This window comes from Electrona antarctica (genome assembly GCF_951216825.1).
Source record: "Electrona antarctica genome assembly, chromosome: 14".
Classification (NCBI taxonomy): domain Eukaryota; kingdom Metazoa; phylum Chordata; class Actinopteri; order Myctophiformes; family Myctophidae; genus Electrona; species Electrona antarctica.
The window spans coordinates 40,543,547-40,555,615 of NC_136795.1; the positions used below are offsets into that span (position 1 = coordinate 40,543,547).

Consider the following 12,069-nt stretch of genomic DNA (forward strand, 5'->3'; position numbering starts at 1 on the left):
CCACTGTGGTAACTTAAGTTGCGACCGTATCGATTTCGGTATTAAACCGCCCTATGATAAATCATTTCTTTACAGAAACAACAGGTTTTAGAAACATCATCATCCGACATATGTTACTATGTTTGTTTACATGCTAGCGCTCGCTGACCGTGTTTGTTTGGTTATCCAACCGGGTTAGCCACATTACAACGACGTCATCTGCTTTGCTACTATTTTGATTGGTTGGTGTGAATGTGAACCAATCGGTGAAGACTGCCGCTTTGGCAACCTCCAAGCGAAATGTACGTACACTACCGGTTGTAGCAACCTAGAACCATTCTGCAAAAAGAGCGATCTATCATAAACCACTGAAAAGACCACAAGACGGAGACAGATACAGAAATGTCCATAGATATGGGCACAAAAGGGACACAGACAAAGTGCCGACACTATGACTCAGACATACAGTTGGGTGCCACCGATATTGTCCCTTATCATTTGACCCATTTAGGCCTGACCTCAAAATTTAAAAAAATCCTTCTAAATCCTCCAGTTTTCTGAAATAAATATTTTCACGATTTTTCAAAAATAGCAGACCTACAAGCTCCTACGAGCTTGTAGGTCTGCTATTTTTCAATAGCTAAATTATAACAATGTTTAAAACACCAAAAGGGGGGGCACGCAAACCTCAGCAAAAAGAAAAGGACAATATCGATGGCCTCCAACTGTATTGTCGTTGGGATGAGCGGTGCGAGGTAGGTGTGAGGGCCGCTGCGCGCAGCATAAGGTACCCCACAGCATAAGATACCCCGTTGGGTGGTACCCCCCCCCCCCCAGTGAGAAACAGTGCCATCATACGGTACGCAATGGGATCATCAGCCGGGACATGATTAACGAAAGACAATTGTACCTTGAGAAGATAAGTGAGCAAGTCCTCTTCGCTGGTCACATAGTCTGGTGACGGCACTCCCACTCTGTTGACCACGGTGTACAAGGCCTCTTCATACAGAAGGTCCAGCTAACATAACAACACACTGCATTTAGTAACAGGTCATTAAAGGTAGGGTGAGTGATTTTTTTTTGGTTAAAATAAGTGTTAAAGGGACATTTCACCCTTTTTGCATAAAAATATATGTTAATGACGTTTAGAAGATTTAGAACACTTTTCTGGGGGTCTTTATGTGTGTGATATGTGGTTTTAGATATTTTAGATTTTAGCAGTGAGCCCAGTGTCTCTATTGTCATGGACACTGGGCTCACTTCCTTCCTGGACTACAATTCCCATAATGCTTTGGTGCACTTTTCCTCCTTGTGGATAGGGGGAGGGCTGTCTTACTGAGACAACATGTAGTCCAGGAAGTAAGTGAGCCCAGTGTCCATGACATCAGAGACACTGGGCTCACTGCTACAATCTAAAATATCTAAAACCACATATTACACACACAAAGACCCCCAGGAAAGTGTTCTAAACGTCATTAACATATATATTTTTGCAAAAAGGGTGAAATGTCCCTTTAAAAAGCTCTATATTGTGATAGTACTCATTGCTATAGAGTGTTTGTTCAGTAACAGCTTTTTATTAAACAGAAAATGCATTTTCAGGTCGGGATAAAAATTCAGTCCGGATACAGATTAAACAAGTGGAATTGTAAGTGATGATGACACAAAGAAATGAGCAGACAAAATTGGAACTAGAAGGAACACTATACAAATGAAGCTGATAAATAGCTATATTCTCCTGATTGGATGAAAATGTGTCACCTACCTGAACATTGATTTATTAAATTGCTGGAGATACAGGGAGACCCCTTACGGAACAAACACTAGTCTATAGCAATGATTACTATTGTATTGAGTTGTGCTTGAAATGTACTGTAATTCTGCAAACTGTTACTTCAATCAATCAATCAATGGGGCGCAAATTCCGCTGCGCCCGGCGCCGTTTGTGCCCAGGCGGAAGATTGGGCCCTTAAACTCAAATCTCTTTTGAATTCTAGTGAAAGCATGCAGTCAAACCAAGGACGACCAACCTCTCTCCTGCTGATTGTGTCTGGGATGAAAGCCTGGTCCACATGCTCTAGGGGTGGCGGTGCCGAGCTGGAACCTATTTGGCTCTGTGAAGTCAAAACAAGGTTAACCTAAGCAATGCCTACCCTTTGCCAGAACGAGACCCCTGCTGAGATTGAGAGTTGAATAGGTCATGTGAAGCTTGGATACTGTAAGTCCCTCACAAGCACACACACACTCTCTTGTGAGCAGTGATTGTTATTGATTTTTTTTAGACTGCTTTTTATCTACTTTATCAATGTTCCACTTATGATTTCATAACAAGTCAGCTCTCGCCCTAAGTCCTCTGCAACACTTCCCTCTGCACGGCTCTCCACCACATGTCTATTACGAACAATCACACAAACCCGACGGCCAAATTAAGCCAAACAAACTTGCCCATAGGCAGGCTGTTTGGCAAGATTTGTATCGTGTTTACACTACTGAAAAACTCCAAGGCACTCAAACTCCAGAGTTCCAAATTGTAATAATAATATTTAGCCTTTATTCTTTTGACTGCACAATATCTTGGAAAACGCAATGTGTATTGGCAGCCTCCATCTGGGGAACCCCTGTGAGCTAAGATAGTATTGATAGTGGATCCTTTCCTTTCACTCACAGCACACAATCACTTAGAAGCAATAATTAACTGTTTACTTTTCTTTCATCTACTTCAAGCAGAGCCGGACTAACAATGGAACTAGGTGGAGCTTAAGCGCCAGGGCCCGAAGCTTGCAGGGCCCGGTACAACTGTTGCTTCTGTCGAAAAATATAACGCAACACAGGAACCCCCGCTAGTGTTTTTGGTCTTCTCGTCTGACAGTTTCTGTAGCAGCCTGATACTAGCAGCAAGGGGGGCCTGGGGGGGTTCCCGACGGCTGAGCGTCGCGAGTAAGCGACGCCGTCAGAAGCCCCCTCTCAGGAAGGCCCCCTCTCTCAGACCGACCAACGTGTGTTGTTGTTGCGACAATAACATAGCCTACAGCCTATGTAAGAGGAATATAAACACAAGACCTTGGCGCAAAACTTCATATTTACCCTGCTCTAATGCAACAAAAGTGTGTTCTTACATCCTCCATTTCACGATTTCAGCACTCGTGAGTAAATTAATGTAATTGCTAATTTGCTATTATGAAAGTTTTCAGTGACGTTGCACCCACCACAACTTGGTTGCATTCTCGTCAATAATTAATCTGTCTTTAAAACGTTCTAATATTAATATAGCATATTGGCATTGTCTGTTGGTACACACGTTATATGGACCATGTAACAACATGGTCAACAGCCCTGTTTGCAAATGTAGCTACATGTGTTGGCCACAAAGACAATTTAGACAAAACATGCTGCTGCATGTTTATTGTTAATGACTGTATTAATAACCATAAAGTAATCTCCTAGTCCTTACATAATAGTTTAGCAGAGACTGAAGTTGGAAAGGCTGTGCCCAGTGCGGCTGTGTCTTGTGTCAGGCTGTCAGCGGGCAGCGCAGGCAGTAGTGGATATGCGCTAAACGGCGAAATGCATGTTAATTAATTAATTCATTAATTGGCTGAATCTGTAGGGCCTTTTGATTTTGTGAAGCGCCAGGGCCTTGAGAGGGGTTGATCCGTCACTGACTTCAAGGACGTATCACAAAGAAATGGTGATCCAGCTATGGTTTCAAAATAAGAAACCCTCCCCTGGTACAGTAGGTACTAGGCACTAGGCAGTATAATTGTCTGCCCAACAATTAAATTACTTATAACCTTTTACACTGAGCATTTGAGATCGATAGATATAGACATCCAGCTGCCATGGCAATTACAGCAGTTATTAAAACACATCAGATAAGAACGATAGCCAGCCAGATATAAAGGAAAGCAAAGAATAAAGGGTCAAGAGCATACAAAAAAGAGAATAAATTCATAGTCTGAGGCTGAGCAGGAGTCACATTGGTCATTAGTCTGCAGAGCGGGCGGAAGTGACCCTGTTTCAGCTTTACCAAGTCCACCAGTCCTCCGTAGTGGGGGCCAGGTGAATCTGTATGTCGCTGATGCGTGATTATGAATCCCACCAACGTTCTAGGGTAGACCCGCCTCACCATGTGTCTGATTGGCTCCCCGGGAAGGCATCGTTTTACTGAGGTTAGGCCGTTCGGGTTAGGTTTAGGGGGGTGCATACTTAGTTTAGACTAGTCATTGGTTAGACATGGGTTAAGGTTAGGTTTAGGTGTGCTGCCCCGTGGGAGGTTAGGTTTAGGGTGAGGGTTTGAGATATAGGTGAGGGCATATATGAAAAAAAGGCACCTTACCCTAAAAAAATTGCAACAGAAGGTTTCTCAACTGTTTTGTGTAGTATTAGGTGTCCTTAATAACATACTAAAAGTTTACCAAAGTTTGACCATGCGAAAGGTGTTATTTTAGCATAATATGCATAATATGCCCATAACATCCTATATAAGGCAAAAAAGTCCAAATTTCATCATTCTTTAAGTAACATGTGACATATGAAACTAGGGTGTTTGCATGATTCTGAATCCATTCCAAGCATTAGTTTTGCACAAAAAACACTCCTTGGGAGGAAAACGGCCACACAAACGTGATGAGGTCAGCACATTTGGTCAAGTGGATATGGCCTAATTTAGCCCAAGGAGTGTTTTTTGTGCAAAACTAATGCTTGGAATGGATTCAGAATCATGCAAACACCCTAGTTTCATATGTCACATGTTACTTAAAGAATGATGAAATTTGGACTTTTTTGCCTTATATAGGATGTTATGGGCATATTATGCATATTATGCTAAAATAACACCTTTCGCATGGTCAAACTTTGGTAAACTTTTAGTATGTTATTAAGGACACCTAATACTACACAAAACAGTTGAGAAACCTTCTGTTGCAATTTTTTTAGGGTCAAACCATAATTGCACCTGTCTAATAGGTTGTAGTTGTAGGACTAATGACTGGTCGCAAAAACGAGAACTGTCAATCACAACGACTACTGGCCAATCACAGCAGGGCTTTCCTAGAACTGCGGTGGGATACATAATAACGCGTCACTGATACTAAGCCCAAGCCACTTGCCACACTTTTAATGGCCATTCAGCCAAAATGAAGTTAAAAGTCATCATTGGCTGGCCCATAACTCAGTGGAGGGTAACTGTTCTTTTCTTGGGCACATTTAAACAACTAGAGGAGGCATGGTGTCTCAACAAATCTGGCAGGAAATTGGACGGAAAGGTAGACGCCTCCTCCACGCTCTGGGGCATGTGTATAGTATCATGGCGGCTGCCATATTGGCTATCCAATATGGCGGAGGCACAGCACGCTGCCACTCAAAGTGACTACTGGCCAATCACAGCACGTCTTTTCCCAGGACTATAGTCACTGGGAAAGGACTGTCTAAAGAGGACGAGACGCGAAGACCGTATGGGCGACGCCATGTTGCTTATGGTGCTCCATGGAAGGAAAGAAACATGCGCAATGGGCTATATGCAGCTCCCATGAACTGCAGCAGCGAATGAGGTATCTAAGTTTTAACTTTTTATATCTGTGGCCTGAAGTCTTATGAGGGGAAAAGAAGAGCATGGATTTGGGGGGTCGTTATGTCTGAATGAAACCTTCAAACAGCAAAAGCACATTTTGTTTTCGGTGCCTTTTGACTAACGTCACACAACGGGAAATCAATAGGCCTGTCAACTCTAGCCTGGCTAATAAGCCAGACCGAATCAGCCGTTGGCAAAAAAAAATTGCCTGCCGGCGGATTACGGTCTGGAGAGGCTCAATTGTACGCCCATTTCCTACACCAGAGAACTGGTGTGGCCAATCGGGACACCGTATGCAATATGGGCGGGCTTTGGTACAGTGACGTTCAATGCTTGAGACCTTTGACTGACAGTAGCTCTGACCAATTGCGTCAAAGAGAAAATGTTTGAACCCGCCCCCCGGGAAACAAGATCCATACACAGCATCTCCAGACTCAAATACCACACGACAGTGTGATTTGAGTCTGGCTTATTAGCCAGGCTATGTCAACTAAACAGTTACATTCGAGGCAATATAACAACAGCAACAGAGACTTCCAGTGACAACCAGTAATCCAGTGTACTGCTTACTGGTTGTCAAGAGCTCATATGTAGGGTTTTCTGGGGATTATGCTGGGATTTAGGAGGAGTGGCATCTAATATTGGAGATCAGAGGCTTGGTTTCGTGTTCATGTAGTGAAAATACAGACACACTGAGGATGGACAATGTGTGGAGGATCAGTGCATTGTTCTCTATGCAGACTTTACGTGGAAAGTGTCTCTTATGCTAAAGCATGCAATAGCATCGTGCAGTGGGTGGAAAGTAACTAAGTATATTTACTTAAGTACTGTACTTAAGTAAAATTTTGAGGTATTGTACTTTACCTGAGTATGTAACATTTTTACTGTACTTTCACTTCTACTTGTTCCTCCATTTCAGAGGCATTTCCGACAACGCATTGTGAGCTTGTAGATCGGCTATTTTCAAAAGATTATTATACATTTGAAAACCTTAAATGGGACATTCTGCACAATTAGTACTTTTACTTTAGGTGCTTTAAGTACATTTTAAAGCCAGTATCTTTGTACTTTTACTCAAGTAAATGTTGAATTCTTACTTGTAACAGAGTACTTCTATATTGCAGTATTGATACTTTTACTTGTGTAAAAACTTGGAGTACTTTTTCCCACTACTGACTGTAAGGCTGAGCTCACACGGTTAGGCTGAGCTCACACCTTTAATGCAATTCTCGTGCTCGTTGGATCAATGCTGTGTAGTATCATGGCCGCCCAATGCATTTCCAATGGAGGTCACATGGTTTGACACAACATTGTGTTGTGTGAGGGGGAGGGGCGCAGTCGAAACACAGCTGAAAGCCATACAACAGACCATGTGACCTCCATTGGAAATGCATTGGGGGCGGCCATGACACTCACAACAAAAATCTGTGTTGTGACCGTGTGAGTGAGGCCTTAATGCAGTGATTTTTGTTGTGAGTGTCACATGTGACACATGTGACCTCCATTGGAGGTCTGTTGTATGGCTTTCAGCTGTGTTTCGACTGCGCCCCTCCCCCTCACACAACACAATGTTGTGTCAAACCATGTGACTCCCATTGGAAATGCATTGGGCGGCCATGACACAACACAACATGCATCCAACGAGCATAGAGCATTGCATTAACCGTGTGAGCTCAGCCTAAGGCTGAGCTCACACCTTTAATGCAATTATCTGTGCTCGTTGGATCAATGCTGTGTAGTATCATGGCCGCCCAATGCATTTCCAATGGAGGTCACATGGTTTGACACAACATAGGGGGAGGGGTCTGTTGTATGGCTTTCAGCTGTGTTTCGACTGCGCCCCTCCCCCTCATACAACACAATGTTGTGTCAAACCATGTGACCTCCATTGGAAATGCATTGGGCGGCCATGACACAACACAGCATTGATCCAACGAGCACAGAGAATTGCATTAACCGTGTGAGTGCACCCTTAAGGCCCGACTCACACCTTTACATCTAGCATACAACATTGATTTATGCTAGATGTATGCAAAGGGTTTGTTTACACCTTGCCCCAATGCATTTCCAATGGAAGTCACATGCTTTGACATGTGTTTCGACTGCCCCCCACCCCCTCATACAACACAAATGTTGTGTCAAACCATGTGACTCCCATTGGAAATGCATTGTGAGCTTGCATCAGTCAATAAGTCTCACATCAATCTGTTGCGAAGGTGAGTCAGGCCTTAGTCTGTGTGCCTTCCTGGCATAGTGTAGTAGTAGGAGGGGCCGATCGAGGGAGCAGCTTGTGACAGCTTCCCAGCATCTTACTTAACCTTGTGTCCTTCTGTCTGCGGACGTCATATTGGCTTGATCAGTGGGCTGAAGGACAAGCTGTATATACAGCACGCCGTGCCTTTGGTCATAATTAGCGGGTGGAAAGGGTGGAAATAAGGCTGGCATGAAGCCCACTCGGTACTACTAGTTTGACAGAAGGAAAGGAGTGGAGGTTACCTCCGCCTGAGCAGCGTGCAGCATGGTTTCTTCCTTCTGGAGGATCGCATTTATTCGTTCAAAGAACTCCACGCTGTCCTCGGAAATCCTGCCAAGTAGAGGAAACAACATGTTAGGCCTATTACTATGTATACATCTATGCAATGACAATTCAAATTTGACAACAAGGCATTGAAATAAAAGGAAACCATATATGTGATTTTGTACTTTTGACTTTCAAAGGTTTCTTCACTGTTATACATCCTGTGTACAATATAAGTACATGATAGTAAAAATGATTTTGTTCATAAGACAGTGTAGTAGCATTAACAATAATAAACATGTAGGCCTATACAACAACAAAGGGAAAAAAATGTTTTGTCCGATTGTCCTGGCACTTTATTTTGGGTGGTTCACATTCACAAGTCTTATTGTCCGGGGAAGTAGCTGTTTAGCGACCTCCTACCAGTGGCTATGAAGACACTTGCCACTCCGTGGTTAACTTGGGATGGCTCTAGTGTTTCATGAGATTTTCTGACACCATGTCCATCATTTATGTGCTGGATTGAGGGTGCATCCACTGATGCTGATTCAATCTCCCCCTGCATTGCTTTGAGGTTGAGGTCAGTATACTGTAGTTTCATAGCAGGCAGCGACGCAGCCAGTCAGGACGCTCTCAGTTGTACCTCTGTAGAAACTAAGCCCGTAAGACCAAACTTCTTCAGTCACCTGAGACAATAGAGGTCTAACTGATTGTACAGTATGTGAATAGCACAGCTCATAAACAGTTTATAAATAAATTAGACCGTGTGACATTGGCATGACAACTTCCTGACAACAGATGAGACGTAACAATTAGCCGGTCAGTAAGGATTTTCCTTCCCTTTCTTCTCTTCTGAACCTACCAACCAAGCGTGCAGTACCTGTAACTGCTGCATAAAAGAGAATTCATCCATTTTGGACTGAGGTCGATTAAAAAAAAAAAATTTCCTGAAGAAAAAGAATCTTCTAAATCCTCCAGTTTTCGGAAATAAATATTTTCACGATTTTTCAAAAATAGCAGACCTACAAGCTCGTAGCGCGCCACTCGGTGGCGCGCTACGAGCTTGTAGATCTGCTATTTTTCAATAGCTAAATTATAACAATGTTTAAAACACCAAAAGGGGTTCCCGCCCAGAATGGGTTAATGAACCTTCTGAACCTACCAAGCGCAAGCGTGCAGTACCTGTAACCGCTGCATAAAGAGATTTAACCCATTTTGGACTGAGGTCGATTAAAAAAAAGGCTTCTAAATCCTATTTTTTTCTGAAAAACCTATGTTTCTATGGCAGTGGAGCTCAACCTTTTTCATGTCAAGGACCCCCAGAATTATCTTTATTGAGCCACGGACCCCCATATCAAAATATGTAGTTCCAGGGACCCCCCAGAAGCAAATATTTTAGTTCAAAATGTTCGCTCTGAAATATATATTCAATGATTTGCACCACATCTTAACGATTTTTCAAAAATAGCAGACCTACAAGGCTCGTAGCGCGCCACTCGGTGGCGCGCTATGAGCCTTGTAGGTCTGCTATTTTTCAATAGAGCACCGAAGTCCTGACGTCACTGCCCTCTACTACCAGTAGAGGGCAGTGAGCGAAAAGGTTCATGTATGTTTTTATAAGCATTGTACTCTCCATAGGGGGATTTTAGATCGCCTCATATAAGAACTGTGTTTGAAAAATAAACCGATCACCCCAGCCTTTTCACTCATATGGATATGAAGCATCGACTGAAGGTGGAAATGTACAAATATACCCAAAGAGTAACAAAATAAGCGTTAGAAACGAGCCAAACAACCCAGAGACTACATTTCCAGGTAGGCTGCTTCTGCCCGCAGCCCGTCGCACAACAGAAACTGAACGTTAATTACGTTTATTTATTTTTTATTGTATTGATATATAATGTATCGTGGTTAGTACGAGTCGAGTCACCACCAGCTGAGCTTACGTCAACGAGGAATCTCAGGAACGCAATATGTTGACAGCTGGGCGTGACGTATATGCTCAGCGACATTTTCTCTAGAAACTGGCTGTATCAAATATGAATGGACATCATTAACGACGCACAGCCACTCCCCTGACAGAAACGCAGAGGTGGTCGGTTTATTTTTCAAACACAGTTCTTATATGAAGCGACCTAAAATCGCCGTTTGGGGATCTCAATGCAAATAAACAAATACATGAACCTGGAGATTGACGACCTCTACTGAAAGTGACGTCAGACTTCGGAGCTCTATAGCTAAAGTATAACATAATGCTTTAAAACACCAAAAGGGGTTCCCGCTCCAAAGAGAATTAATGGGAGATATAGACACCAGTTACACGACGACGGCGTCCCTGTGCTTCCTTTGCCTTCCTATCATTCACTGTATTCCCATGGGTTAAGACACACGGATGAGAGCGAAGGCTCTGAGTGATCCAACATATGTCTTCATTAACCCATGTTGGGCGGGAACCCCTTTTGGTGTTAGCATTATGTTATGCTTTAGCTATTGAAAAATAGCAGATCTACAAGCTCGTAGCGCGCCACCGAGTGGCGCGCTACGAGCTTGTATGTCTGCTATTTTTGAAAAATCGTGAAAATGTGGTGCAAATCATTGAATATAAATTTCAGAGCGAACATTTTTAACGAAAATATTTGCTTCTGGGGGGGTCCCTGGAACTACATATTTTGAGATGGGGGTCCGTGGCCCAATACAGATAATTCTGGGGGTCCTTGACATGAAAAGGGTTGAGCACCACTGACATAGAAACATAGGTTTTTCAGAAAAAATTTAGGATTTAGAAGCCTCGACCTCAGTCCAAAATGGGTTAAGCACCTTAATCTACCATCGTGCGCGGAGGTCCGTGGTAAAACATGTATGATGTTTTTCTCTCATCTCTGAGCGATTGAGTCAACCCTGGCCTAGACTCATGTCACTTGGTATAATTTCTGAGCCTCTGTTGTCATGGTTATGGACTGAGGCAACGTTCATGTTCACTGGAGGCACATTGAGGGAGATATTGCCGCCTGGGAATCTTGGGAATCCCCCCCCCCCCCCCCACTGCATACCACCGTGATGCGACGTTGATGCGTCATACCACCACGGAGTCTTCTGAGATGTAAGTATAAAAATCACACCTGTGTGAACTGAGTGAGTGGTAGGGCTGCAACTAACGATTATTTTCATAATCGATTCATCGGGCGATTATTTAAACGATGAATCGATTAATCGGATTATGGCACCTTTTTGCAATTACCTTTAAAATTTTGCTTCAAGTTATTGTAGGCATGTTGTAACTAACAATAAAGACAATAAAAATGAATACTCCTTCAAAATCTATATTTTACCCCCTTTTTTGTACTTTGTAATGATACTGTAATCTGTAATGTTGACCGTGTATATTCTTTCCATTTCTATCTCTGGGACCCCAATTTATTATTATTTTATTTCTATTGTAAAAATCAATGTCAATTTTGAGAGTCCATTTGGTTCCATTTTTGCACTCTCTGTTACAGACCCTTTTAGGGTCCACATGGTTTACTTGCTAACTATCTATAATTTAGCTGAAACTCCCACTATGAGAACCACTGTCCTACACACACACACACACACACACACACCAGCATGCTAGCTGATAGAGGAAACCGTTCTTATTTAGCAGCCATATTAGCATGTTCTCTAGGCTCTAGTATCACTTATTGCCAAAGTTAAACAGCACTGAACAACTGATCATTGTTAAGCAAAACGTTCTGCTTTTGCCCTGTGCCCACTTCAATGCGCTGCTGAGTAACACAGGTGGAACAAATTTGAGGAGCTAACGAGCTACACTGCTAGTGCTCCGTAGACTGCCAGATTCAGACTTTGGGGAGCATTTTTGGTCATACGACAAAAAATATGGACAGTGGCGGTGCTCACAAATACCATGTTTTGGGACCTGTTTGGGGCATTTTGCAACCTGTTGATGACGTTGATGAGCTCACAGATCAGCTGTTTTTGCGGAGCTCATCGCAGCCACAGAGCG

General features: G+C 43.0%; 1 protein-coding gene across 2 annotated transcripts in view; it reads right to left on the reverse strand.

Moving 5' to 3' along the window:
• baiap3 (BAI1 associated protein 3) overlaps positions 1 to 12,069 on the reverse strand; it is a 100,463-nt gene that overhangs the window by 62,423 nt on the left and 25,971 nt on the right. For both annotated transcript variants that reach the window (XM_079520448.1, XM_079520447.1), the window contains exons 3-5: positions 8,045 to 8,132; positions 2,010 to 2,093; positions 890 to 997 (exon numbers count right to left, since the gene is read on the reverse strand). In XM_079520448.1, coding sequence (XP_079376574.1) covers positions 890 to 997; positions 2,010 to 2,093; positions 8,045 to 8,132 — 280 coding nt within the window. The remainder of the gene's footprint in view (positions 1 to 889; positions 998 to 2,009; positions 2,094 to 8,044; positions 8,133 to 12,069) is intronic.